At 37.1% G+C, this 24,836-nt stretch overlaps 1 protein-coding gene across 1 annotated transcript; it reads right to left on the bottom strand.

Moving 5' to 3' along the window:
* Positions 1-17,906: 17,906 nt before the first annotated feature.
* LOC5575353 (toll-like receptor 7) lies at positions 17,907-23,833 on the bottom strand. Its single transcript, XM_001655680.2, has one exon. It carries the CDS (start codon positions 23,049-23,051, stop codon positions 19,200-19,202), a length of 3,852 nt encoding a protein of 1,283 aa, XP_001655730.1. The 5' UTR covers positions 23,052-23,833; the 3' UTR covers positions 17,907-19,199.
* Between the last annotated feature and the right edge of the window lie 1,003 nt (positions 23,834-24,836).

The raw sequence follows: 24,836 nt of genomic DNA, 5'->3' as shown, positions 1-24,836 counted from the left end.
TTTAGGTGACCTGGAAAATTGGCAAATTAATTCCGGAGAATGTTCCTGGATTTATCTAAAAAATGTTACTTAATCTTTCAAAAGTTCAGTTTTCCCTCGCAATTTCCTCAAAAATTCTTCAATGTTTTTTATATATTGCTTCAATTCCCAGAATTATTTAAGAATTGAAAACAACATTGCTTTTGAAATGTCTTTTGCCTTAGAATCTTTAGAGGAAATTTGTTGAAAACTCCCCAGGAAAACTTTTGCTTCAGAAATTAGCGTAGCGGTAAAGGAATGTGAAGAGAAACAACGGCAAAAGCAAAATAACTTGGATGGGGGGAAATATTTATTAAGATATTCATAAATAAATTTGTATTGATCTTCCTTAAAACACTTCTGAAGAAATAGTTGTACTAATTATTGACAGAATCCATATTCTTGATTTGAATTTTTGTGCAATACGAAAATTCTGATTGACCTTCTTGAGAATTTTTTTATTTGTAGATTCGTTAGAGATGTTTAAACTATCCTGTAATTTACCTCTAGAGAAAAGTTAATAAAATATATTTCATTGTGCAATTACAATCTATTGTTCCACCTGATTTAACATTTTGTTGTATCACCTTTCATCGCATGACGCTTTGAGGATTTTCGTACACATTTTTTCTTTACTCTAAAAAGCAACATTTTATTGAATCTAATAAAAAACAAATTATAAGAGTTATATATTTTGAAAAAAAAAATGCGGAATTCTTATACGTATATTTGAAAGTCCATCAGGAATTTCTCAACAAATTTTCGAAGTTATTCAATAGTTTCCACCAATATTAAAATTCAATAATATCTTACATTACGAATTTCATCATAATACATCTTTCTTTAATGTCCTTAAAAATATCGGCAACATTATCGCGTTAAACATTTTAAATGCGTCATTTGGTGAGTGAAGCAACGCGCTATCTCTTTCCGTTTAGGAGTAGTTTTTTATTTTTCTCACAAAAATATGCCTACTTCGATTGTGAATATCACTGATTGGAGCAAACATAAAAAAATATCTTTTGACATTCAAAAGACAAAATAAAATTGTAAATTATATCAAAGAATTACAGAAGTGTTATTTTTGTAACTCTAATGATATTCAGGGCTTTTTTTTAGCAAAAAAAACTTCAATAACTTTTGAACTAAAATGAATATCATCAATATTTTTGCATGAATTTGAGTTTTTTAAGTTCTAAAGATCATTCATAGATGACTTTGACGAGAAATCTGAAATAAAAAAGACAGTGCTGTAAAACTATTTTGAAGATTTTCATCGTATGATTTTTTAAATATTTTGCATTTTGAGCATGAAAATGAAATTTTTGACAAAAATGATCTTCTACAAAATTGTTTATGAAAATGTAAGCTTTCCTACTGTGTTCTTTAAAACAAGGGTGGTCCACAATATCACATATATAATATTATCAACTTTTTATTTGCAAAAACATGGTATATACTCTTACGCAAAGTAATAGAACTTCAAATTTTGATCAACTTTGCCAAAACAAGTTTTTCAGGAGCTCAAAATTTGACCAATCTAGAGTATTTTTCCCCAACCAACGTAGGGTGGTCCAACAAAAATAAGTTTTTCAACTCTAGTGTTTTTAATATTAACTTCTCGTCAAAGCCGTCTATGAACGACTTTTAGAAATAAACAAAACGCAAATTTACATGCAAATAGATTGATGATATCTATTTTAGTTCAAAAGTTCTTGGAGTTTTTGTAATAAAAATCATTTGTTTTTTCTGAAGAACTTTTACAAGGCATTTTATAAAAGTTACAAAAATAACACATCTGTAATTTTTGATATAATTTACAGTTCTATTTTGTCTTTTGAATGCCGTCAAAAGATATTTTTTACGCTTGCTCCAAAGAGAGATACAGTCGACTCTCCACAACTCGAAATCCTATAACTCGATATACTCTATAACTCGATGGATTTTTCGGTCCCTTCAAATTCCCATACATCGTGCTCTCCATAAATCGATATTTCTATAACTTGATTACTCCATTAGTCGATGTAACGTGAGAGGAAAATTTCCCTCCATAACTCGATATCCATTTTAAAATCCTTCTTATACGGGGGAACTTGGACTAACAGTCATGTAGTGCTTTAGGAAAAACTTCAAAAGCAAAGTTGAAAACACTGTTGGCGAACTTGCAGAAGAATTCGTGGAATGAATCTTTGCTTGGTGATCTTGAAGGCAATTTTGGTGAGACTCCTAGAATTTTTTGTACTATTTTTCTGGAAAAATCCTCAGTAATTCCTGAACAGTTGGAATTTATATGTAATAAATACGTAGAGGCCCTTTCAGGAGAAATGATTGAAATAGTTTCCAATGCATTCTCTGGCGGAATTCTTCAAGAGATATTCAAGCAATTCAATAGAGAGTCTTCGAGAAATTTTCTGGTGAGATCAGAAAATCTGGGAATGATTTTTCATGAGAATACTGGTAATGGAGTTCTTAAAGAAAGAACTGAAAAGTACAAAAATAATTCATGAGAAAATTCCCCTAGGAATTCACAGAAGAATCTCTTCAAAACACATGGCTGAATACCTTAAAAGTTTCTGGAAGAATAACAATTGTTTGTTTTTTTGCTAGAATTCTTGAAGGATTATTACCTGGATTACACAAAAATAATGAATCTTTTTCGTAGCTACAAAATTACATATAATTAAAATCAATACAAAATTGTCAAAACTGTGAAATTTGTGAAAATCGTGATTATTGCGACCGATATTACATTTGTAAAACAAGTATTTGCTAGGCCCGCCTTAAACCCCCTCCAGAAAAAAGAATCCTGGCTACGCCAATGTAAAACTATGTAAAAAAACACAGTAAACAATCAAACATATAGTGTTTTACCGATTTCGGAAATAAGGCGTGAATTTTATGTTGCCAAATCTGGAATGTTGCCAAATATGGGATTGTCTGGGAGGCTTTTTCGGTTCAACTTCAAACCTGAGAGCAAGTACATCATGTAATTCAAGCACTAACTTAAAAGCACACTTTTTGTGTACAATACAAGCGTGGCATTACTTTCAGAAACCATTTTTGAATGTACAGCACGCTGCTTCAAATCAAGTGTTTCTTCGAAGTAGCAGGATTCGAATATGTATGCGGTTAGGGATCGTTTGGGGTGGGAACATTTTCCAACTGTTCTGAACGCAGAATACAATTTTGGTTATCATTATCACATTATGGAAAAAATAAGGATGGAAGGTCTTAATTGAAAAAGTGTTTACATAAATAACTATGCCTAAATCAGCGGTATCCTAGTTAGAATGTAATATCTTCTGGAATAAGAAGATAAAAAATATCCTTCAAATATTTACTAATGTACCCATTAGTAAATGACCGGCTTACTAATTTTTCAGATTTAAGCACTGAAAGTAAAACATTTTTTTCCAGTGTATTTACCGACCTTTTTAAAGGCAACTCTGACGTCACTTCTGGCCATCTGTGGCGAATTTCTGTTTGAAAAAGAATAAATTGAGAAATTTCATGGAAGGGAGGCATCTACTAGTACCGGGCACTTCCCAGACACTAGTGGTTCACTACTGGTAGATTTCAAATTCCAAAAAAAAACTGTATTGCTAATTAAGAGTACGGTAAATATTATTATGAAAATTTATTGGCTTTTTTTCGGTGAACGCGATATCTATACTCAGAGGGAAAGAGAGTACGAAAGTAATGAAATGACAAGATGGATAGAATCGCAAGCGAGCGACGAGAGAAATGAATAGAAGTTGAAAATTTGTTTTAACAAAGGGCCATATGTGTGAACAATGCAATCGAAACGACAAATTGTTGCCTAACGTCCTGGTCTTGATGTTGTAGTGTTGGTCATTAACACTAGACAGGCAAAAATTGGTCACCTTGACTTGTTAACTTTATTAGAAAGGCATGCATATTTCATGGATGGGATATTCTACGCAAACATAAGTTTTCATAATAGCTTTTTTCTTCTATTACAACATCTTGATCGAACCATGATTAACCCTTTTTCGTATTTGTCCGATACCAGAAGGTCTCTCCCTACCCCAAGTAACACAACTTGTTATATAAATGAATAAAATACTTGATTCATACAATTTGTGGTGAATATAGATAACTTTATTTTGAACACTTGTATCACCGAAACAGCGCAAAAAATGGCGGCTTATAAAACATCTTTCATGTCATAGAAGATGTTTCCCAATACGTCATTAGAACATACATTTTTTTTATAACGCATTAATCGTGGCAATAGAAGATTGTAACGATTTTTGCTTGAAATTATTTATTATTTTATTTGACATTTGTTCTAATGTTTCAACATTTAATATTCTATGTAACTCATTGGTACTATACCAAAGAGGAAGCCTCAGAATCATTTTTAAAATTTTATTTTGAATTCTCTGCAGAGCTTTCTTCCTGGTATTACAACAGCTAGTCCATATTGGTACAGCATACAACATGGCTGGCCGGAAAATTTGTTTGAATATCAAAAGCTTGTTCTTAAGACAAAGTTTTGATTGTCTATTAATAAGGGGATAGAGACATTTTACATATTTGTTACATTTGGCTTGGATGCCCTCAATGTGATTTTTGAAAGTTAAATTCTTATCTAGCATGAGCCCTAGATACTTAACTTCATCTGACCAATTTATTAGAACCCCTCGAACATACAATTATGTGTTAAAGATGTATTACATAGCATCACTAATACTTGCTTGTTATATTGAAGCTAAGAAGATGTATTGTTTTACAAATTACATCTATTTTTGTTTTGATAGCATCAGTTCAAAACAAAATCAAAATAATGAAAGCGAATGTTTTTTTTTTCTCTTCACGGATTGCTTATGGTGATTATTAACTTTTCTTCTGTTGATTCCCAATAGTGTACTCAAACTGTGTGCGGCTCCAGATTTATTGTGAAATGCACAATTTTATTTATTGTAAATTCATGCGCCTCAATGAAATGGAAAAACAAAACAAACTATCCTAAAAATATGTGTGCCATCATAGAATTTTTCAGCGGATCAATTTTCCAATGTCAGAAACACATTATGGCGTCTTCCCCACGAAACCTGCAGTGCCGTCAAAAAATGTTCGGATGTGTATCGATTAAATATTCTTAATCATGTTACTAAGTAACATCCACATTAATATCAATCGAACTACCCTTAATAACACACTACTTGTGGATAATCACAATGTGTCTATTGCGCTCACTTCTCAAATTAACATTCGGACAGCATAAATCAAACGTCTTTGTGCCGTGGCAATTTTTTGGACCGTCAATGTTGCCCACGGCAAATTTTTGCTTTGCATTCGTACGTGCCACGTGGAAACTGAAGCGCTTGTAGGAGAACTGGGTGTAAAATGCGCCATTGGGGTAAAACGCGCCACCCTTGTTTTGAACAAACGACGTGCTTTGGGACGCTTTTTTTCACCCGAGATAATAGAAAATGTATTAAAATGCTTACCTATGTATATATTTGAGTGTTTTCCTGGCAAAAATCGTGAAAAACTCGAAAAAACGATTTTCGATGTTTTAGTTGTAATTTTGTGTTATTTTCTAGGTCATTTTTCAGGTCGATAAACAACTAAACTTTTGAAACTATCATCAAGAATCGACTTGTGCACTCCCATAGTTTGTATTCCATGCGAAAAAAGTGTTGAATTTATCCTTAAAAAGCGTACTGAAGGACTTAAACTTTAATCAACTCGTGGGGCAAAACGGCCACACCTATTTCATAACACCAAAACAGCCTTTTGAATTCAAATTCCAGCAAACGTAATGCCAAGCTGTAGTTACGTGCCAATTTGAACCTTACAAATGCACATTTTTCGAATCAGCATGTATACTATAATCGAAAAATAACATCTGATCAAACGCCCTTATGTATGCAACGTATTTGCAAGCATAATTGCGCATGCGTGCGCGCGAACGACTAACGCCGAGATCAGGTGGCGCGTTTTACCCCGCAAAAAATAAAAATGCAGATAAACGAGCCTTTTTAAAAAATTGATTTATTAACTCCAGAAAAATGAAAATGAATGGCTGTTTCTACTATTTGATAGAAAACATGTTTGTGTATGGGATAATGATTTAAAAAGAGCTTATAATAATGTTCTTCATTAAAGGTATGCGAAATACCGAATGATTCCGTCAAATACGCTTCGAAACGAAATTCCGCGAAATTCCACGGAACTCGCACAGGCGAAATTTGTATTTTGCCAATTCGTTTCGTTTCGCCAAATTGTTAAAATATTTCCACGGAAAATTGAAAACAAACGGAATAAAACGGAATTTCGCGAAATTCGAGTTTAATTTCGAACAAAAAAAAACAAAGCGTTCGCTTCTACTCCTAGCCGCTACAGTCAAAAATGGGTCCGTATAGACCAATCCAGTTGCCTGCGTAGTAGTGCAATGTTGACAAAATTTTCTTTGTTTGCTGTGAGAACTGTCACAACATTGCTTTTGTTTGCTGTGAGAATGCAAATATAAACAGAATTGCTGCAAAACATCCACTTCCTTATTGGACTGACGTTGACCCAAAGTTCATTGACGTCAAACAAACATCGATACGTTTTCATTCTGAGGAAATCGACTTGTGTAAGATTGATTGTGCGTTGGTATTCGTGGCAGTTTGCTTGGGGACCTCTATTATGGATCAAATCGACTCATATCATGGATCAGAACACTATAACAGCAAATCATGTGCGAGGCAAACGAATGGTGTGCTAGTGAAAGCATACGTTTTGGCGTTTCTTTAGGAATCGTCTTATCTTAGGTTCATAACTGTGGTATGGGTTTCAATGCCCCACAAATATGAATCAACGCTTCTAGGCATATGTATGACATTTTATTTCATACGAATGGAACAAATGTGTTTAAGCATGTTATTGTTGATTGCGATGCTGTATAGATTTATGGTTCGCGTAGGTAAAATGGGTTCTACGTAATTGCTACTCTATTTGATGAGATATTCTCCGTTTAATCCAACTTTGATCCATATCTGTGTGCTATTCATGACTGTGGGATGACTGTAGTATTGACTGGTCCGCAGGATATGATAAACTGCACTGCCGTTGTAAAGTTTCCAAAAACGCCCATTTGCCCTAAATTCCTCGCGGCGAATAGCCCAGGAAAGGAACAACTGCGTTTGATGAGCTACCGCAATGTTATCTTCCATAAGAATGAAGAGAGCGAAACCACGGTTTCCTCCAGGGAACATCGCGTGTCCTTTTGAGAAAATCCGTTAATATATCGCAAAAATTGTTTGTACACAAATGTCAAAAAAAGCTGCGGAGCGTGAGTCCCTGATGTTCTGGATTTGCTCAGGTGGTGGATTATTGATGCGCGCATTAGTTCTCTCTTGCTTTCCCGTTATGACGTCACTTCTAACTCTGCATAAGAACAGCGCTGCTCATACTCGCATAACAGTCCCATATTATATGGGATTTCCTATATAAATAGGACTGTTATGCGAGTATGGGCAGAGCGGGAGAATAGAAGAGAAAACTAATAGCACGCATCAATGAGTTAAGGCTCTCCGCGATTTCGTTGTTATGTCATAAAACTCTACATGTAGCAGCTAAATCGCAGCGATTGTTTGTCGCTGTCGCCGTAAAAAATCGCGTTGATTTGGGTGATCCAAAGCCACACCTCAAAACTTCAAGAGCACAAATCTAAAGAACCAGACGTCCCTTCAAGCTGAAAACTCTATCGATTGGTTACTCGATGGCCAATCGATCAAGTGTTCAGCTTGAACCGCTGTCGGGTTCGTTAGATTTGTGCTCTTGAAATCCTGAGGTATGCCTTTGATTTATATTCACCTTAAAAAGGAAGATGCATACATTATTTCATATCGAAAAATGAATCTAGGTTTATTCACGCTGTACCACACCACCAACACTTCTCTCCTCTTATAACGTGACATAATTTCCTCACAACCCCCAATTAAAAAAAATGCGAGTATTGATAATATATCATTACAAGTATTGGAAGCCAAATGCCGCAAGGCAAAGGTGTCTTAACCTTTTCAATACCGACATCAAGTTTCAAAATTTTCTAGTTTCGCCATCTTTCGATCGATTTTGATGATTTGTTTTAGTAAAAATCACAAATCCGTTATAAATTTGATTCATGCATTGCAAGCACCATCAAAATTGGTTCCGGATTTAGATTCAAGTTTGGTGGGGTACCTAGGGTATTTCACAATAGAAAAGCGCAACAATTTTTTTTCGATTTTTGCAAATCCCGATTTTGAGAAAAAAAAAATAAGCCAAACATTAAATTTAGCTCATTGAAAGACGGATTGTCTGAACGAACATGGGTGCACTTGTCAATCTTATTTGCGGTTTGTCTATGCTATGTAGTCCAGGTTCAACTTTTTTTTCGAAATTTTCATATATTTATTAAAATACTCTCGAGGCTCAAAATTCAGTGAAAATGTGATTTTGTAGTCAGTTTTAAACAAAGAATCTGAAAAAGAGATAATATCAACAATCCTTAATTCTTCCAGAAATCGTCCACAAATTCTTTAACAGATTTTGGAGTAGGATCATTTCTCCAGTATTTGCTCTACAAAATTATAGAAATACCTTCAGTATTTTCTACAATTTTTACTCTAAAAGTTTGCATTCATCCAGATTTGATCCCTCCAAGAATTAATTTACAGTTTATGCAAGGCTTTTCCAGAAAATTTATTAGGAACTTCTAAATTAACCCCAACAGGCAATTCCTGGCTAAGTTGCTGTCGCAATATCTCTTGGAGTTTATTACTTTTGCAGTTCTTTTAAATTTATCTTGATTGATTTCTTAGGGGTCGTCCATAAATGACGTAGCTTTTTAGGGGGGAGGGGGGTCTTCATGATTTTGTGACGATGTGTGACGAGGAGGAGGGAGGAGTCCTAGCTAGTGGACGTAGCAAGTCCGTAAAAAGAAAGGCGCTGAAAAAAATTGCATACAATTATTTTTAATGAAACCTTTTTTTTACTTCTAAACTTGGGTTATAAAATTATGATTAAGCTTCAAAACATTCATATGACAAGATTGAAAAAATATCTATGAAACTTTAGATTTTCTTGATAAATGCAATCAAACAGATGTTTTGAAGCTTTCAATAATTATGAGATTATTATACTATATTCACGTCTAAAATAATAAATTTATGAATAAACAAAATAAGTTTAACTAATTGAATAAAAATCAATGATCTAACTACTTGGAGTACATTTTTTTGCCATTTGTTAACATAACATAAAGTCAGCCGTTTTAGTTTTACCCATACTTTCTGTTGGGGCTTTATTTATTCAAGAAAATAAAATATGCTCTTCTTGGCAAATATTACATTTGAAGCAAAATATTTATTCCGAGAATTATGCCTTCAATGTTGCAGGAGATCTCCACCCAATCAACTCATCATTTGTTTTGATATATCAATGCTCTTGATGGAATAGCCTGAATATTAATGAGGATAATAGATTCGAGTGTAAACAAAATTGCCCTATCATTAAATTTTGTTAATGACTCGGTAATTTGAAGAATTTTTATTATTTAACGGTTTCATTATAGGTTGTGTAAGACTATTTCAGTATGGAAACGATAATGAAAATCAACTGAAATATTAATAGAGGCTATTGTATTTGTATAATTTTCTAAACATTCCAAATATTTCAAGTGTAATCTTTTTTGTATCTGGCCACTGTTTGCTAAAATGATTTGAAATTGGATAATATTAACGATGATTCATTTCAAATTAATCTATTTTCTTGATCATCTTCATTGACATCTATTTCCTAACAACGAATAATTTAAAAAAAAAATACAATCCTCTAATATAACGAAATTTTTGTTTAATATATTATAAAATATATTGGACCCTAACTCGACAGTCAATTTTTTCACATTTTTTATAGTAAACTTGGTTTTTTATGGTAAGAACAGCAATAGTTATATAATTTAGTATATAAGAAACTGGAAACAAAAACCAAGGAAAATGTTTATTTAAAACTTTTCCAAATTACTGTTGAGCGCTACTGTATATCAAACTGTTAGAATAGATTATCCTTTCATTTCAGTCAGTTATTAATATCAAACTTTGTATTGAACTTCTCAATTCCAATTTTTTGTTTCAACCCAGTCACTAAGGAAAACAAATTTAAAAAGTATGGGTCGGGGGGTGGGGGGGGGGGGGTGTGTGTTTTGCTCGATATGCTACGTATTTTCCAGGGGGGAGTACCAGCATTTGTGACTAAATGTTACGAGGGGGGAGGGGGGTGTAAAAAATCAGTGAAAAAATGTTACGTCATTTATGGACGGCCCCTTAGGTATGTATTGATGGATTTTTAAAATTTAATTTAATTCAATACTCCAGCAAATACTTAAGCAAATATTCCAGTGATTCCTCTGTTCTACTTATTTGTCTTCTCCTTTCTTGCGTTGTGTTCTAAATGGGACAGAGTCTGCTTCTCAGTTTAGTGTTTTCATGATCACTTATCGACTTGTGTCCCCAATCACATTCACTCAAGCCACAAAGCGTAAAGTACAGCATAAAAAAAATGAATATCATTATTCCATGTTTTATGGTATATATTAGCATTACATCACATCCACATGATAAAAAAAATTGTAAGGCGTTTCTAAAAATCAAATTAATTTTGGACTCCTCCTAATATTTTTGAGATTGTTTTAAATGTTTGTATCTGCTTTTCGACCCACTTCTTAGTTGTTACATTTAAATTAAACCACTCATTGCCTTGTGTGAGTGTCAGATATGTTGAAATGAAACCTTAAAGTAATTAAAAAGATTTCAAACAAACAGAAAAGAGTTTTACCAAAACATGTAAGGATTCCGCTGAGCAACGCTAAGGTTTCCATATGGTAGAAGATTTAAAAAGACGTTTTTATGCCTATTGTCAAATTTCCAGCTTTTGACAAGGAAAAAAAATTTAAAGTGTATTCCGCGAAACAAATTCAAAAATTTCGTTTCGTTTCGAAAAATTCCGTGAGATATTTGATTTCGTATCGAGTTACACGAAACATTTTTAAATTTCGTTTCGTTTCGTCATTATCAGCGCAAGATATTCCGCGTATCGTTTCGTTTCGTATCGACATGGAAAAAATCCATATCGCATAGCCTTATTCTTCATAGCTAAAAACGCTTCCTTCCTTCCCCCAGTTACCCTATAGTTTGTTTGAACAACGTATTTAAGACGTAAAACTAACATGCACAAATCTCAAACCATCAAGTTGGCTCAAACATGTGTTCATAATGCGCTACTGATGTTTAACTTAGCATTTCATTTTCAAGAAAGGTAATGAAGTCTTATACTTGTATAATCAAAGTAATCAATTCGCATCAGAAACATTTGTTTTTTTGATTGAACGTTGTGAGGCAACTTGTAATAATCAAACCTTACAATGACTGTATTTCACCACAAGATGTTTTTCAATAGGATTATAATACTGTTGTAACACATCATATGTCAATCTCGAATAGCATCGATTGCAATCGCTGTAGCGTAGCTGTGATAACGATGGATTTCAAAGAATAACAGAGCATGTGCTACTGTACAGAATGCTTGCATTTATATTGGTGAACAATCTCGGCTCCACTATGCATTACTTGGTGGTTTAGTGATACGGTGTTGACTTCTGAATGCAAAGGTCACGTGTTCGAGACCGGGTGAAAACTTTTTTTTAAATTTACATCAAATTTTTGTGGCATCGTATGTCTGATTGTAGAAGTGTGGAAAAGTCGCGCGAAGTGCTTAGATAGCCTCCACTTTGATAGGTGTAAAATGGTTTGTAAAGTTTATACCAGCTGAAAATTGTCTTTTTGTCACCTTAAAAATTAAGGTTCAATACTTTGATCGTCATACGGGAGTGGGTTAGAAAGGCCCGGGTCAAAATGAACAACTTGCCTGATGTTAATGCATCTTCATGGTGTTTGAATGTTATTGAAAACTAGTTCAAAATACTTTTTTAGCGCATACGTTTTGATAACGTAAACATGTGCGGTTTAAATCTTAAAAAAGTTATATTGCCGCTTATGAAGCTATAATAATACCTAGACCGTTTGTTTTACTTCTTATTCATGATCTTGCATGACATCTTTTTCGAATACTGTACTATAGCTCATATATAACACAAGATGTTATATAATACTCAAATAGAGCTTCAATATAACAAAATATCGTTAAAAGATGTATTTGGTGTTACTTGGGACAGCAGAGAAACGAAAAATTACCCTGTATCAAAATTTAATACTCTTTTTTTGAATGGTGAAGAGGACGAGCTTCTTATTGTTAATGACATACACATAGCAATTATAAATGAAACTCATTTGAAACTAGGATTCAATCTCAAAAGAAATCCAAACTTTTTTGCTTATCGTCATGATTGACTGAATGAAACATTTGATAAAGTTACAGTCCTCATTCATAGGCGTATAAATTTTTTTTTCCGTCATTTGAAACTAAAGTTTTTGAAACTTTGGGTGCTTTGATTGAAACACAGCTTGGTGCATATATTTTCATAACTACCTATTTGCCTTTTTAATGCACTGGTGTTTTAAATGCGAAACATCGCTCATGGAATAGTTCACAAATCAATTCCAACGGCAGAATTTTATTTGATGAGTGCTCTTCAGGATTCTAATCAACTCATGATAGCCCTACTTGTTTTTCCTCTACAATTTATTTAGTCTTAACCGACTCTAGTCACCTTTAGTGGTGAAAATTTTTGCATCACAAAGCACCTCTCGAGCGTAATTCAAACCGAAACCATCATGAAACATTCGCGAACAGGCTTGGAGTGAGTAAATTCGCACCCGCCTGCTCGGGAGAACAAACCAAAGAAGTAGCAAAAACTTTGCGAAAATTTACTCACGAGTAACCGAACAAGGTGTAATTTATTATGGTTCTGATAGAAAAATCAATTGTATATCCACCAAATCGACTGTAAACTACCAGTTTGTAGTCCACAATTTGCTTGCAAAATTGAGTCTCGAAGAGAAATCGCTTTTTCTCATAAGCGCAATTGACTCTGAACAGCACATTCACGAATCGCTTTAGCTTCGTTTACTTGCGAGCATGACAGATGTGAGTAAATCAGCTTTCTGATGCTCGCGAGCAGTTTGATTTGTTTTTGTTCTGGTTGAGCAGACATGTTCGCCATTTAACATCACTGGTCACTCACGCTAATTGTTTATTCTGATCATGTCTAATATCTCATGAAGCGATTGAATCCGAGTGGAATACATATGAAACATATAATGATAGTAACCTTGATGTTATCATTACTTTGGTAAGAAAACTTGATACTGGCAATGCAAATTATTACTAACTAATTGCGAAAAAGCTCAAAAACTTGCTATGCAATTTGAAGGTGCGCATGATTCTACTTTAGGACTCACTAGTATAATTAAAAATCAACTTATTCAGGATTTCAAAAGCATTCTTAATCGAGAGAACGTTTCCGATAATTCCTGAGAGACTGATTTAAAAGAAGTGAGAGCTATTATTAAAAATCAAAAGTATGAAAACCCATGGCTATGATTGAATTTTCTACATCCCATCGAGAAACTTCCAGGAAGTAGCTTATCATTCTTAGTTAATATATTCAACAAATGTTTTCAATTGGCATATTTTCCTGACAAATGGAAATTGCTATGCTTGTACCAATTTCGAAATCCGACAAAAATCCTGCAGAAGCTTCTAGCTATCGTCCAATCAGTTTGCTTGCCTCTAACAGTAAACTTTTTGATAGGGGCATTTTGAACAGAATTATGGTCCACACACACTAAACTCATTTTACCGGAAATCGGTGAATTTCACCGTAATCTCAACAGCTGAACAGTTCGGTGAAATAAAATACTGTAATTCCGTCGAAATTTGACGGATTCCGGTGATTTTTCACCGAATACTGTGAAAATTTACCGTACTCCGTTAATTTATTTCACCGAACTGTTCAGCTGTTGGGATTTTACAGGAATCCATAAAATAATTTAAGTGTGCATCAACGAAAATTCAATTTTTGCTAATGAACAGTTCGGATCCCGCCATGGATATTCGACCACTAATCAACTTTTACGTGTAACAAATTTGATCCGTTCCAACAAATCTGAAGGCTGGTTTTGCTCTTCTAGACGTAGGAAAAGCGGTTGGGTGACAAAATGTCGAAAGACAAAATGTCGAATGCCAAAACGTCGAATGCCAAAACGTCGAAAGGACAAAACGTCGAAGGGACAAAACGTCGAAAGGCCAAAACGTCGAAAGACAAAATGTCGAATGCCAAAAGGTCGAATACCGAAACGTCGAAAAAATAAAACGTAGAATACGTCAACCAGTCAACAATTAAAAAAATGCGATAATATATGCTAAATCGTCGACAATAAGGAATTCGATTAAAAAGGAATACTAAATAATAAATAAATAAAAATGTATCGTCAAATAAAATGATTAAACAATGGTTTTAACAGATAAAACATTGCAAAATATTCATATCGAATGTTATCATTTAGATTCCGTAATTTTTAGCTGGTCTTAAGAGGGATAGTAAAAAATCAAATTAAAAATACTTAAACTTGTCGGAATTGCTTAACATTTTTATTTAATCTTTGGGTTAAAAAAACAATTTTGGAGTCTGTTACAAATTTCACTAATTCTCATCAAGTTTTAGTCAAAAATTGAAAAAGAGATGGGAGGGATGTGCTTTCAAATCAAACATTCAGTTGATGCTTGTATTGTTTTTTACTAGTCAGTGTTTATACGATAAAACTGTAAGTTGTCAAGTTGTCAAAATTGTAATAAATTAATGTCACTAGTTTGTTCAAAGAATGAGTGTATTTTATAAGAATAAATAATACACTATTTTTCAACAGTAAATTCAATTCACCTTTACACAATAGCTACATCGTTTTTTGAGAAATGGCTAATTGAGATAAACAGATCTTTTATCAAATAAAAAAATTTAGCTACCACGAAATTCTTACGTTATAATTATACAAAATTGTTGGATTTCACACATTAGGATACATATTGCTTTGGTGAATACGAAATTTCGTTGACCCATGACTAAAAAGGAAAATTTAACATTGTTATTTGGGCTTATTCTATGAGTTGCATGAGGTAAGAATTTTCGGTCTCGTATTGCGAGGTGACAATTCTCGACTTGAGTGTAGTGATTTGTCGTATAAATCAAATGGAGGTTAACTTCAATCAAATCAGGAATTGTCTCCTCGCTATGCGAGATCGACAATTCTTACCTCACACCACTCGTAGAAAAAACTCAATTGATATTTCCTTGATATGCCGTTGCGTGACTCCAGAGGCAATTCGTCTCCATAACATATGATGCACTCATCACATTTCAGGCTTCAGTTTCAATTTGCTTCTTGAAATGCTGCACTGCTTCTTCGCCAGTCAGAAAAGGATGTTAGATTGACATTTTTCTGAAAATTTGTTCGATGCTTACTTTGATGAAAATTGAAAGTTTTGCTGTTTCCAACGCCTTACGCATCGCAACCATTTCTTCCTTAGTAACGCTAGTTATCTTCAATAACAAAAACCTTCGCTACAAAAAACACTGCTTTCGACGTTTTGTCTCTTCGACGTTTTGTCCCTTTCGACGTTTTGGGATTCGACGTTTTGGCATTCGACGTTTTGGGATTCGACGTTTTGTCTTTCGACATTTTGTCCCTAAACCAGGAAAAGCAATCGACCGTGTTTGGCATGAAGGTGTGAACGTAAAATAAAAAAAAACTTTAATTTTCCAACACACATTGTTAGAATAATTCAAAGTTATCTGTCAAATCGTACACTTCAGGTTAATTATCAGAACTCCAGATCTGAAAGACTTCCTGTAAGAGCTGGTGTTAATCAAGGCAGCATTTTGGGACCAATATTATACAATATTTTCACATCTGACTTACCTGAGTTACCTCAGGGATGTCAAAAATCCTTGTTTGCGGATGACACAGGCCTCTCCGCCGAAGGACGAAGCTTGCGTGTCATCTGTAGTCGATTACAAAAAAGTTTGGATATTTTTTCTTCATACTTGCAAATATGGAAGATTTCTCCTAATGCTTCCAAAACTCAACTAATAATATTCCCACATTAACAAAAGCTCTTTATTTGAAACCTTCATGTTGTCACGATGAGAGGGGTTCCAATAAATTGGTCAGATTAAGTTAAGTATCTCATGCTAGATGAGAATTTAACTTTCAAAAATCACATTGAAAGCATTCAAACCAAATGCAATATATATGTAAAATGTCTCTATCCCCTTATTAATAGAAAATCAAAACTTTGTCTTAAGAACAAGCCTTTGATATTCAAACAAATTTTCAGGCCAGCCATGGTGTATGCTGTACCAATTTAGATTAGCTGTTGTAATACCAGGAAAAAAGCTCTGCAGAGAATTCAAAATAAAATTTTAATAATGATTCTGAGGCTTCCTCCCTGGTATAGTACTAATGAGTTACATAGAATATCCAATGTTGAAACATTGGAACAAATGTCAAATAAAATAATTAATAATTTCAGGCAAAAATCGTTGCAATCTTTTATTGATATGATCAATGCGTTGTATATTTAGGTTAAGTAAATTAAAAACGTATTTTTTTTCTCTTATAAGCAGGTGAAATCAACTCATTTGTAAAAAATCTGAACTGCTACGGCAAATGAAATGCAATATGTTGTTAACAAAATGTTAATAAAATCTTAAATTTGTTTTACCATATTGGGATGATAGTGTTTCTAATAACATAGAACACCTAGATAAAAGAAATGAATGTAATGTTTGGGAATGATACTAATAAAGAAATTAAAAAAAAAAAACAAAACAAAAATTTTAACATCATGAGTTAACAGTCAATAGACTAAATCGCGGCTTTGTTCAAAATTCTTCATGCTTAGCATAAAACCAAGCATGCAGACTTGCTTAAAATGTGGTTTTGGATTAAATTTGATAAATCTCATCAGGCAGTTGCTTTTCATGGTGCAACCGTATCACAATTATCTTACACTCTTGCTAACGCTCCAAAAAATTGCGTAACAGAGCATTGCGTTACGACCAAAAGCGCTTCAAATTGCTTCAAATCGTTTGACGATCTTTCACGATCAACTCACCATTTGCGTACCACTCTCATAAAAATGGGTCACGTCAACTTCGCGATACGAATAAACATCTCTTTCTGCTACCTTTTTGCTTGCTTCCCATCATCCACCATCTCCATCCAACAGTGATTACGAAAAGAAACGATTATCGTGTGCTCTCATCTGCAAACCTTCCAACCAACCGCTCGCTCTACCTACCTGTCTCTCAAATACAAACCGCTGCTCTGTGCTGCATTGCTATTAATCCAATTTTGCATCTCATAAAATCGAAGCACTGTGTGTGACCGTGTGTAGGTATTGGCACCATATTCACTTCCACCGGCAGGAAACAAAAGCATCCATTTCATTTGGCCATCGGCACAACGAACGGTTGATTCAGGTTGGCTTCTGCCGTTGTTTTCCAACCGGCCAATCCGAATCGCACTGAGAGCTTCCTTTCCGGGGTTCCTCCACCGAATCGAACTCATTATTTTCAATGTTCTACAACGCAGCGGATCGACACACAAGTGAGAGGAGGATGACATTCATGGAGGAAACGCGAACGACCAACCAAACCAAACCGAGAAGACCGAGAGCGAAATGATCAAAGCGAGGTAAAAAACCGAAAAACTCAATCGATGGATCGGACACACAGACAGATTGACCAACAACGAACCATTGGAACGGAAACCAACATGCCGAAACTCAAATGGAATTAAAATAATGAAAGAAAAGAGTGTAGTTTTATATTGATTAATTAATTTTTTCGTTTTATTCATTTTTTTTTCTCGATTTTCAATATAGATTTTTGTGTAGCTCTTGCTTTTGACTCACAGAAAAGAAGCTTTATAATTTCATGTGTTGTGTTTTGTCATTCAATAATCTGTTTTGCGGTTCTATACACAGGTAAAGTGTAACATTGTAATTAGTCAGTCTGGTCACACAATTTGCTCTGTTTTATTATTTCTTACTAATATTCCGCTTCAGTTGTTCTTTTCTTCATGATACATTTTTGCTTTAGCTTTTCTAACTGTTTTCTTCGCCTTCCTAGCTCTGCCTTAACGATAATACTTTTTACATAGTTGTGTGTTTGCCATCCCTCTATCGGATTTACAGGCTTCAATATTTACACAGGAGAAAAATCATTTTTCCCTTTTCAACTACATCGGCGCGTTTGTTTGCTCATTCAATATTAACACTAATATTCGCTCATATCAGTCCCTTTTTTAGTTTCGTTCCTACCGCGCTGTACCTTTTAGCAAAAAGCCCTTAACGCTAGAACCAACAATTTACGCTTCTATTACGTTTCGATTTTTTGCGCGCAAAACGGAAAATGAAAATTGTCTGTCAGTTAAATAGCAATAAATAATTTAAATAATCGTTCGAAATGGAACGTAAACTACACGGACACATACTATCACACGCACTTCATTTCGGTCAGAACAAAAACACAAACTTAATAGGGTTTTTCGAAACAAAAGGGTGGCGGTTGGGTATTTTTGATTTCGAGTTCGAGCGTTTTTTAAAAACATATATTTTTTGGGAAGTTGGCGTTTTGAATTTATTTAGTAATATAATTTTCTGTCATTACCTCTCGTTTTGTAGAAACTATTATGGCTAGTTATTTTCTTGTTTGCTGCGTTTGTATGTATGAATGCTTGTGGATCTGCTGCTGCGATAGTAGTAAGTAGTGGTAATAGTATTTTTGTAGCATTTTCCGTTCATAGTATTCGGCATTTCTATCCAGCTCTATGTAATCTGTTTTCATTTTTCTGCGTCTTTATTTAAAACTTATAAATTACGATATCACAAATATTTTTCTTCTCGTCTTCTCTTGCTTTGTTGCTCCTCACTTTTTGTCTAACAACGCACATTTTTTTTATTAATACTCCGAGTTTCAACTTTTTACATAATTTAGCACTTTGTTATTCTCTGACTGCCAGCTGCAGCATTTAAATTCTTTTCCTTCATAGCGCTAGTATGGTACAACTACGTATATTTACACTCAAACACTACTTCATCACTTGACTATTTCTTTTTCGAGCTCTCGTCGTCATCGTGTGAGACGAATGCAGCCGCCCCTAGACGAGATACGCCTGCACATGATGTCCATGGGGAACGGTGTTTTGGCCGGACATGACGCCCATGTTGTTTGCTCCGGCACCTCCGGATCGCCACGTCGATGGTCGGTGCACTCCAGGAACCATGTTTTCGCACTCTAGCGTACTGTAGTCGGAATCGATGCTAGAGTAGATATGTTCACTGGGTGGACGCTGCGGAAGCTCCACCATTCCCCGGCGAGATGGCCGCGGACTAGGTGTGGCCGTTGTCGCCGAAGAATAGTTCGCTTCGTCGATTTCCGGACAATAAGCCGGCGGTGCTTGCCGGAACATGACGCCGGCACTGGCAGTTTGCTTCACTCGCTCGTGATGATCGATGGTATAGTTGTTGCCTCGGTACGGCTCATCCACCGGTAGAGCGTACCGAAGCTTCTCCCAAAAGTGCCGATCGCTTCGTTTTATTCTATTTACAGTGGTGGTCTTAAGGTAAGGAACTAGTTCGACGTCGTTTTCCGCTTCCAGAATCACGCCAACTTCTTCGAGAACCACTAGTTTGTGAGGTCTTCCTCTAAGCGCATCATGAATTGCTCTTCGCAGCTCACATCGACTCCATTCGGTTTGCAAGAAATTGCGCGAAAGGAGCATCACTATTCTACGGGATGCACGCGACGCTTCCAAAAGCTGCAAATGAGTTGCATCCTCTGACAGATCTCGATGCTGTAAGCATAATCTCAAAGGGGGTCGGCCATTTTCTAGTTCAGCTGCAATATTCCTTGCTACGTACTCGGCATCTTTGGCCGAATAGATAAATATGGCATCGTAGAGCTTTTCAGAATCTTCACACCGTGGGCCAAACACTCGTACACCGTACCGTGAGAACAGCCAGAATCTCAACGGTTCACGAAAAATAAACATCATCAACACGAACACCAACAGACATGCGATAATTAGTGCAGCGGCCAGGAAAAATATATGCGTCTCCGATAATCGATCCGGCAATACCGAGCTTCCAGCAAAGTAGTCACTACAGCTAGCCGACACGTTGAAGTCCAGACCACGGAAAACTCCATTACCCGAGCAATAGATGTCCTGCACATCTTGGATAATGACGGCATTGTCAGCCACGAATGAGGTAAGTTCTTGCATGAACCGACAGCGGCAGCTCCAGTTATTACGCCCTAGGGAAAGGGCCTGCAAGCTTTGCAGCTGTGAGGCCTGGAGCTGTGCCATCGGAATCGTGGTTAACCGGTTGCCATCAATACGCAGCACCTGCAGTGAGTACAACGGGGCGAATGAGTTGTTGGCGATCACAGAAATCATGTTATTTTGCAGATAGAGCTCCTTCAGAAGGCCGAGATTTTCAAACTCATAACCGTCAATCTTTTGGATAGCGTTATCTTCCAGATGGAGCACCTGCAGCGCAGTTAACCCGGCGAATGTACGATTTTGAATAGTGATAATCTTGCTCGCATTGGCAAAGAGCACTTTCAGATTTTTTCGTCCGATAAAGGCATGGTTTTGCAGCTCCGGATAGTCATTACCGTCCATATACACTTCGGTAGCGTCCATCGGAACCGGTTTGGAAAGTGTTGCTCGCTGGTTGCCACAATCGACCACGTTCGTTCCCCAGGTTTGATCATGATAGCACGTACAATTGGTCGGACAGGTCATCTCACAGTCACATGCGTCGAAATCACAGCAATGGCACAGGGCGAAACAGTGAGTTTCATATTTACACAGAAAGTCTTTCGGTTTGAGGGATATGATCGGCCTAATCGGTGTGCCTCGGGCATGGGGCATGATACATTCCACATTCGGTAAGTCGAGGATTTTCGGGTGCTGTCTAGCTGTCAAATTGTTTACTCGCTGCATCCACTCCATAGAGCAATCACACTCAAATGGATTTCCCCCGAGATAGAACTCTGGCAGTGGTTTATCGACCGGCTGGGGCGCCACTCGTAACTGATGCAGTTGTAGCTTTTTCAACGAATTAGCATACATATCAACGCGCGCCAAATTAATTTTATCGATAAAGGTGTTCGCGTGGATGGTGCTAATGTGGTTATCATTGACAAATAAAAGTTCCACACTGTTTGGCACGTTCATCGGGCCTATATCGGTCAGTCGGTTATGGCTGGCATCCAGAGTTTTCACTTTGATTTCCTCCTGGAGCTTGTAGTAGTTGCCCAACGACTCGATGTAATTACCGTGGATATCTAACCACTTGAGTTTGCTCGGGATGAATGCATAGTCAAACCACACCAGGTGATTTTGCGCCAGGTTCAACCACAGCAGCGATGAAAGTGTTGCGAAAATTCCGTTTATGTCGGTCAGAAAATTTTCGTCTAATCGTATCGCTTCAATGTCTAGATTTTTATCGAACGAACCACGCTCAATGTTCTGCACACGATTTCTCGCCAGGTTCAGTACAGTAAGCCGGGGCAAATCCGTAAACATGCCAATGGTAATATTTTCAATCTGATTATCAATCAGACGAAGCCCGGTGAGCTGGTTCATGTTGGCGAACGTTCCGTTTTCAATATAGGTAATTTGATTTTCACCCAAATCCAGCGAACGCAACATGGATAAGTCGCGAATGGCGTGCGGCACTTCGGTGAGCTGGTTGGAGCTTAGGTCCAAATCTTTTAAATCGGAGCAGTTCTTGAACACATTGCGCTCCACTATGCTGATTAAATTATTATTAAGGGTGAGCTTCGAAAGCACATACAACCCATTGAAGAGTCGATCGTCCAGAGTATGAAGTCGATTCTCAGACAGATGGAGCGTGTGTAAGTTGTACAGAGGAAGGAAGGCATTGTCCTCGATATAACCGATAGAGTTGTTGCGGAGATCTAGGTTCTGGAGGAAGTACAGCTCTTTGAATGTTTTGGAATCGATACGAGTAAGTGCATTATGAGCAAGGTGCAGTTCCACCAGGCGTATCAATCCAGAGAATGTTCCATTGTCGACGTGATGTGATGAGAGTTGGTTTCGTGATAAATCCAACACCAGCAGCTGCTCAAGACGATGGAATATTCCCCGTGGAAGTTCATAGAGCTGGTTGCCTTGCAGGTGAATTTCACGTAGTTCCCGAGACCCGGCCAGTAGACCAGCCGGTAGTGTTTCCAGATGATTGTAGCTTAAATTGAGCGTTCGGAGTGAACTCAACCCAGCAAGTGCGTCGCCATGCAGTTCGGTGATGTTGTTGTACTCCAAGTTCAGATGTTGCAAGCGCCGTAATCGGGACACACCCCAATTTTCTGGAATTCGCATTATCTCGTTGTAACTAAGGTTCAACGTTTGGATCTCCGATCCGCCACTACAAGTTTTTCCCGCAAGTCCTAAACTTTCGGTGGACCGAATTCGATTGTTCGTTAAATTAAGCACTTTGAGATTGGTTAACGGGCACAAGAAACCGTCCGGAAGCGCACGAATGTTATTATCACTCAAGTCCAAATTTTGCAGTTCTTTCAGTCCTTTCATAGAGGAGGGCTGCAGTTCTAACACTTTACCGGCACCCCACTCATAGTTTCTGGTATTCACACTAAGTTTCTTCAGGGCCAGCATTCCTTCGAATGCACCCTCTGGAAGATGCAACAATTTGCACGATTCGATTTTCAGTTCACTCAAGCTCGACAACCGCAGAAATGCGTTTGGCGATAATTGACTTTCGAACAGGATCAGCTCACTGCACTTGATATCAAGCCGAGTGGTTCCTTCGGCACCTTGCAGGTCTAATCCCGTGCGCTCGAGCGTCCGCAGTCGACAGGTCACACTTGATTTTTCATATTCCCAGTTACACTGTGACCCCGACGCTGCCATTGACGACATTAGCAGTGCGAACACTACTGCCAAAGTCCTGGAGCACTCCATCTTCTCGCCGTCCAGAAAGGACACCCCCACACCAACTATTTGCCTACGGGATCTTCACGCTGGTTAATGCGATTAACCGCGTAATGCGCGCTCTAAACTACGTTGCTTCAATATCATAAATTAAACATGTTTGAACTTTGCTTCTCTTTCTTCTGCTTCACGTTTGCTCTGATGTTGCTGCTGTCACTGAACGGACTAGGGTTGTTGTGTTATCGATTTTTTTTTTCTTCTCGTTGCAAAACTCGGAAACGGAACCGTAACGACGAAACACAGATATCTTGGCCAATGGGGAAAAAGAGCACGATTTTCAAATATTTCACCAAACTATCGCTGCACTGTTACTTCATTTTTCTCTTGAATATATTCACTGCTTTTTTCTTCGATTGCTCTTCATTTGAGACATTAATATTTCTTCCGACTCCGTTCGGCCTTTATTATTCAGTTCATTTCACACGGCTCCGTTGGAGCTGTAAGAGGTTGTTATAATTTTCATGTTGTTCTTCGCTTCGCTATGCCACCACACACACCATTCGTCGATTCTTGGTATCTGCTGCTGCGCTTTTTCTCTTCGCATCAGCAAATGGGACGTTGCTCGCCGTGGTCCGTTGCTTCGCTCCACTTTACACACACGTCCACCGCAATTAAAGAACTTGCTTCACGTTTCTGGGAGAACGCTGCTCTTGTCGTTTGTATTCTAGAGGGAAGTTTAAGAACACTCGTACGGAACGATGGGCAATGTGCGTCTATTCTGCGCGACGATCCGACTCGAACTGAATTGACACTGTTCGGTTGAAACGTGAAGTTGGACCAATTCCGCCAGCAGTGTACGAATGAGCGGAGAATGACGGAACATGGTTCGGGTGCGGGCGTTCGGCTTATGCTCGGGTCCTGTTTGGAATTTGTGGTTTAGTTTGCCGGGTGGCCACCATTTTTATCGAGGGCAGCACCTGATGGCGCACATTTAGTTGGAGGCAAACGAAACCACTTCTGCAAGAAGTATCGGAAGGCATTTGTCAACCGGGGAGTGCTGGGCTGTGAGCATTCGTGCATGGAGTCAGCGAGTTGGAAGTAGGTATAGGTTGAAGCACAAGTAAATGATGGAAAACTATATCGCATGCAGTTTGGTCTCGGTCGTTCTTTTTCCTTTCTTGTTTGGCTTAATATGCTCTCGTTGCTGCGAAGCGCGGCGGCGGTGCCATTGCCGTGTGCTGCTCGTTGGTCCCAGGAGAGTGCAGCACCATACGGACCTAGGAAGAGCTCGGTACTCGACCAGTCTGTGCGAACGCCATAAATATTATGTATTTATGCAAATCAGTTTTTGTTTGAGAATATGATATCGGTCGGTCTGGATCGAGAGTCCTGATGTTTGTCGCGGTTTCACCACAGAGTTCTAGTTGAAGAGCACCCACAGTACTTACCCAAGGTTCACTTCGCTGCTTCGGTCGAACGGTTCTCGCTGCGATGCGATGTATGTGTTTCGATAATTTTAGAATCGTGATTTGGAATCATAATTACACATAAATGTCACGCTCTTGGTCGTGTAATTTTCTGTTTGAGTATGTTTTGCGAGCAATCACTTCTGCCTGCACACCTCCGATGCCCATGCTGCTCGATTTAGCTCGCGTTGGAAAAATGTATGTGACGATAGAAATCAATTAATTCTCACGACGAGACCGGCATCGGTCTTAACCCTATTCGGAACGCGTGATCAAGACGAAACTTTGCTGCGACCCCCAGAGGAAGAGACACTTTACCTAGCACGCGTCTTTCGTCTTTACATGCCCA

This window comes from Aedes aegypti, chromosome 3 (assembly GCF_002204515.2).
Source record: "Aedes aegypti strain LVP_AGWG chromosome 3, AaegL5.0 Primary Assembly, whole genome shotgun sequence".
Classification (NCBI taxonomy): domain Eukaryota; kingdom Metazoa; phylum Arthropoda; class Insecta; order Diptera; family Culicidae; genus Aedes; species Aedes aegypti.
This window is presented reverse-complemented; position numbering and strand designations above follow the sequence as displayed.

What these genes read in the sequence shown, in the direction of transcription:
- LOC5575353 (XM_001655680.2), bottom strand. Translation starts at nt 23,051, where the DNA reads ATGGAGTGCTCCAGGACTTTGGCAGTAGTGTTCGCACTGCTAATGTCG.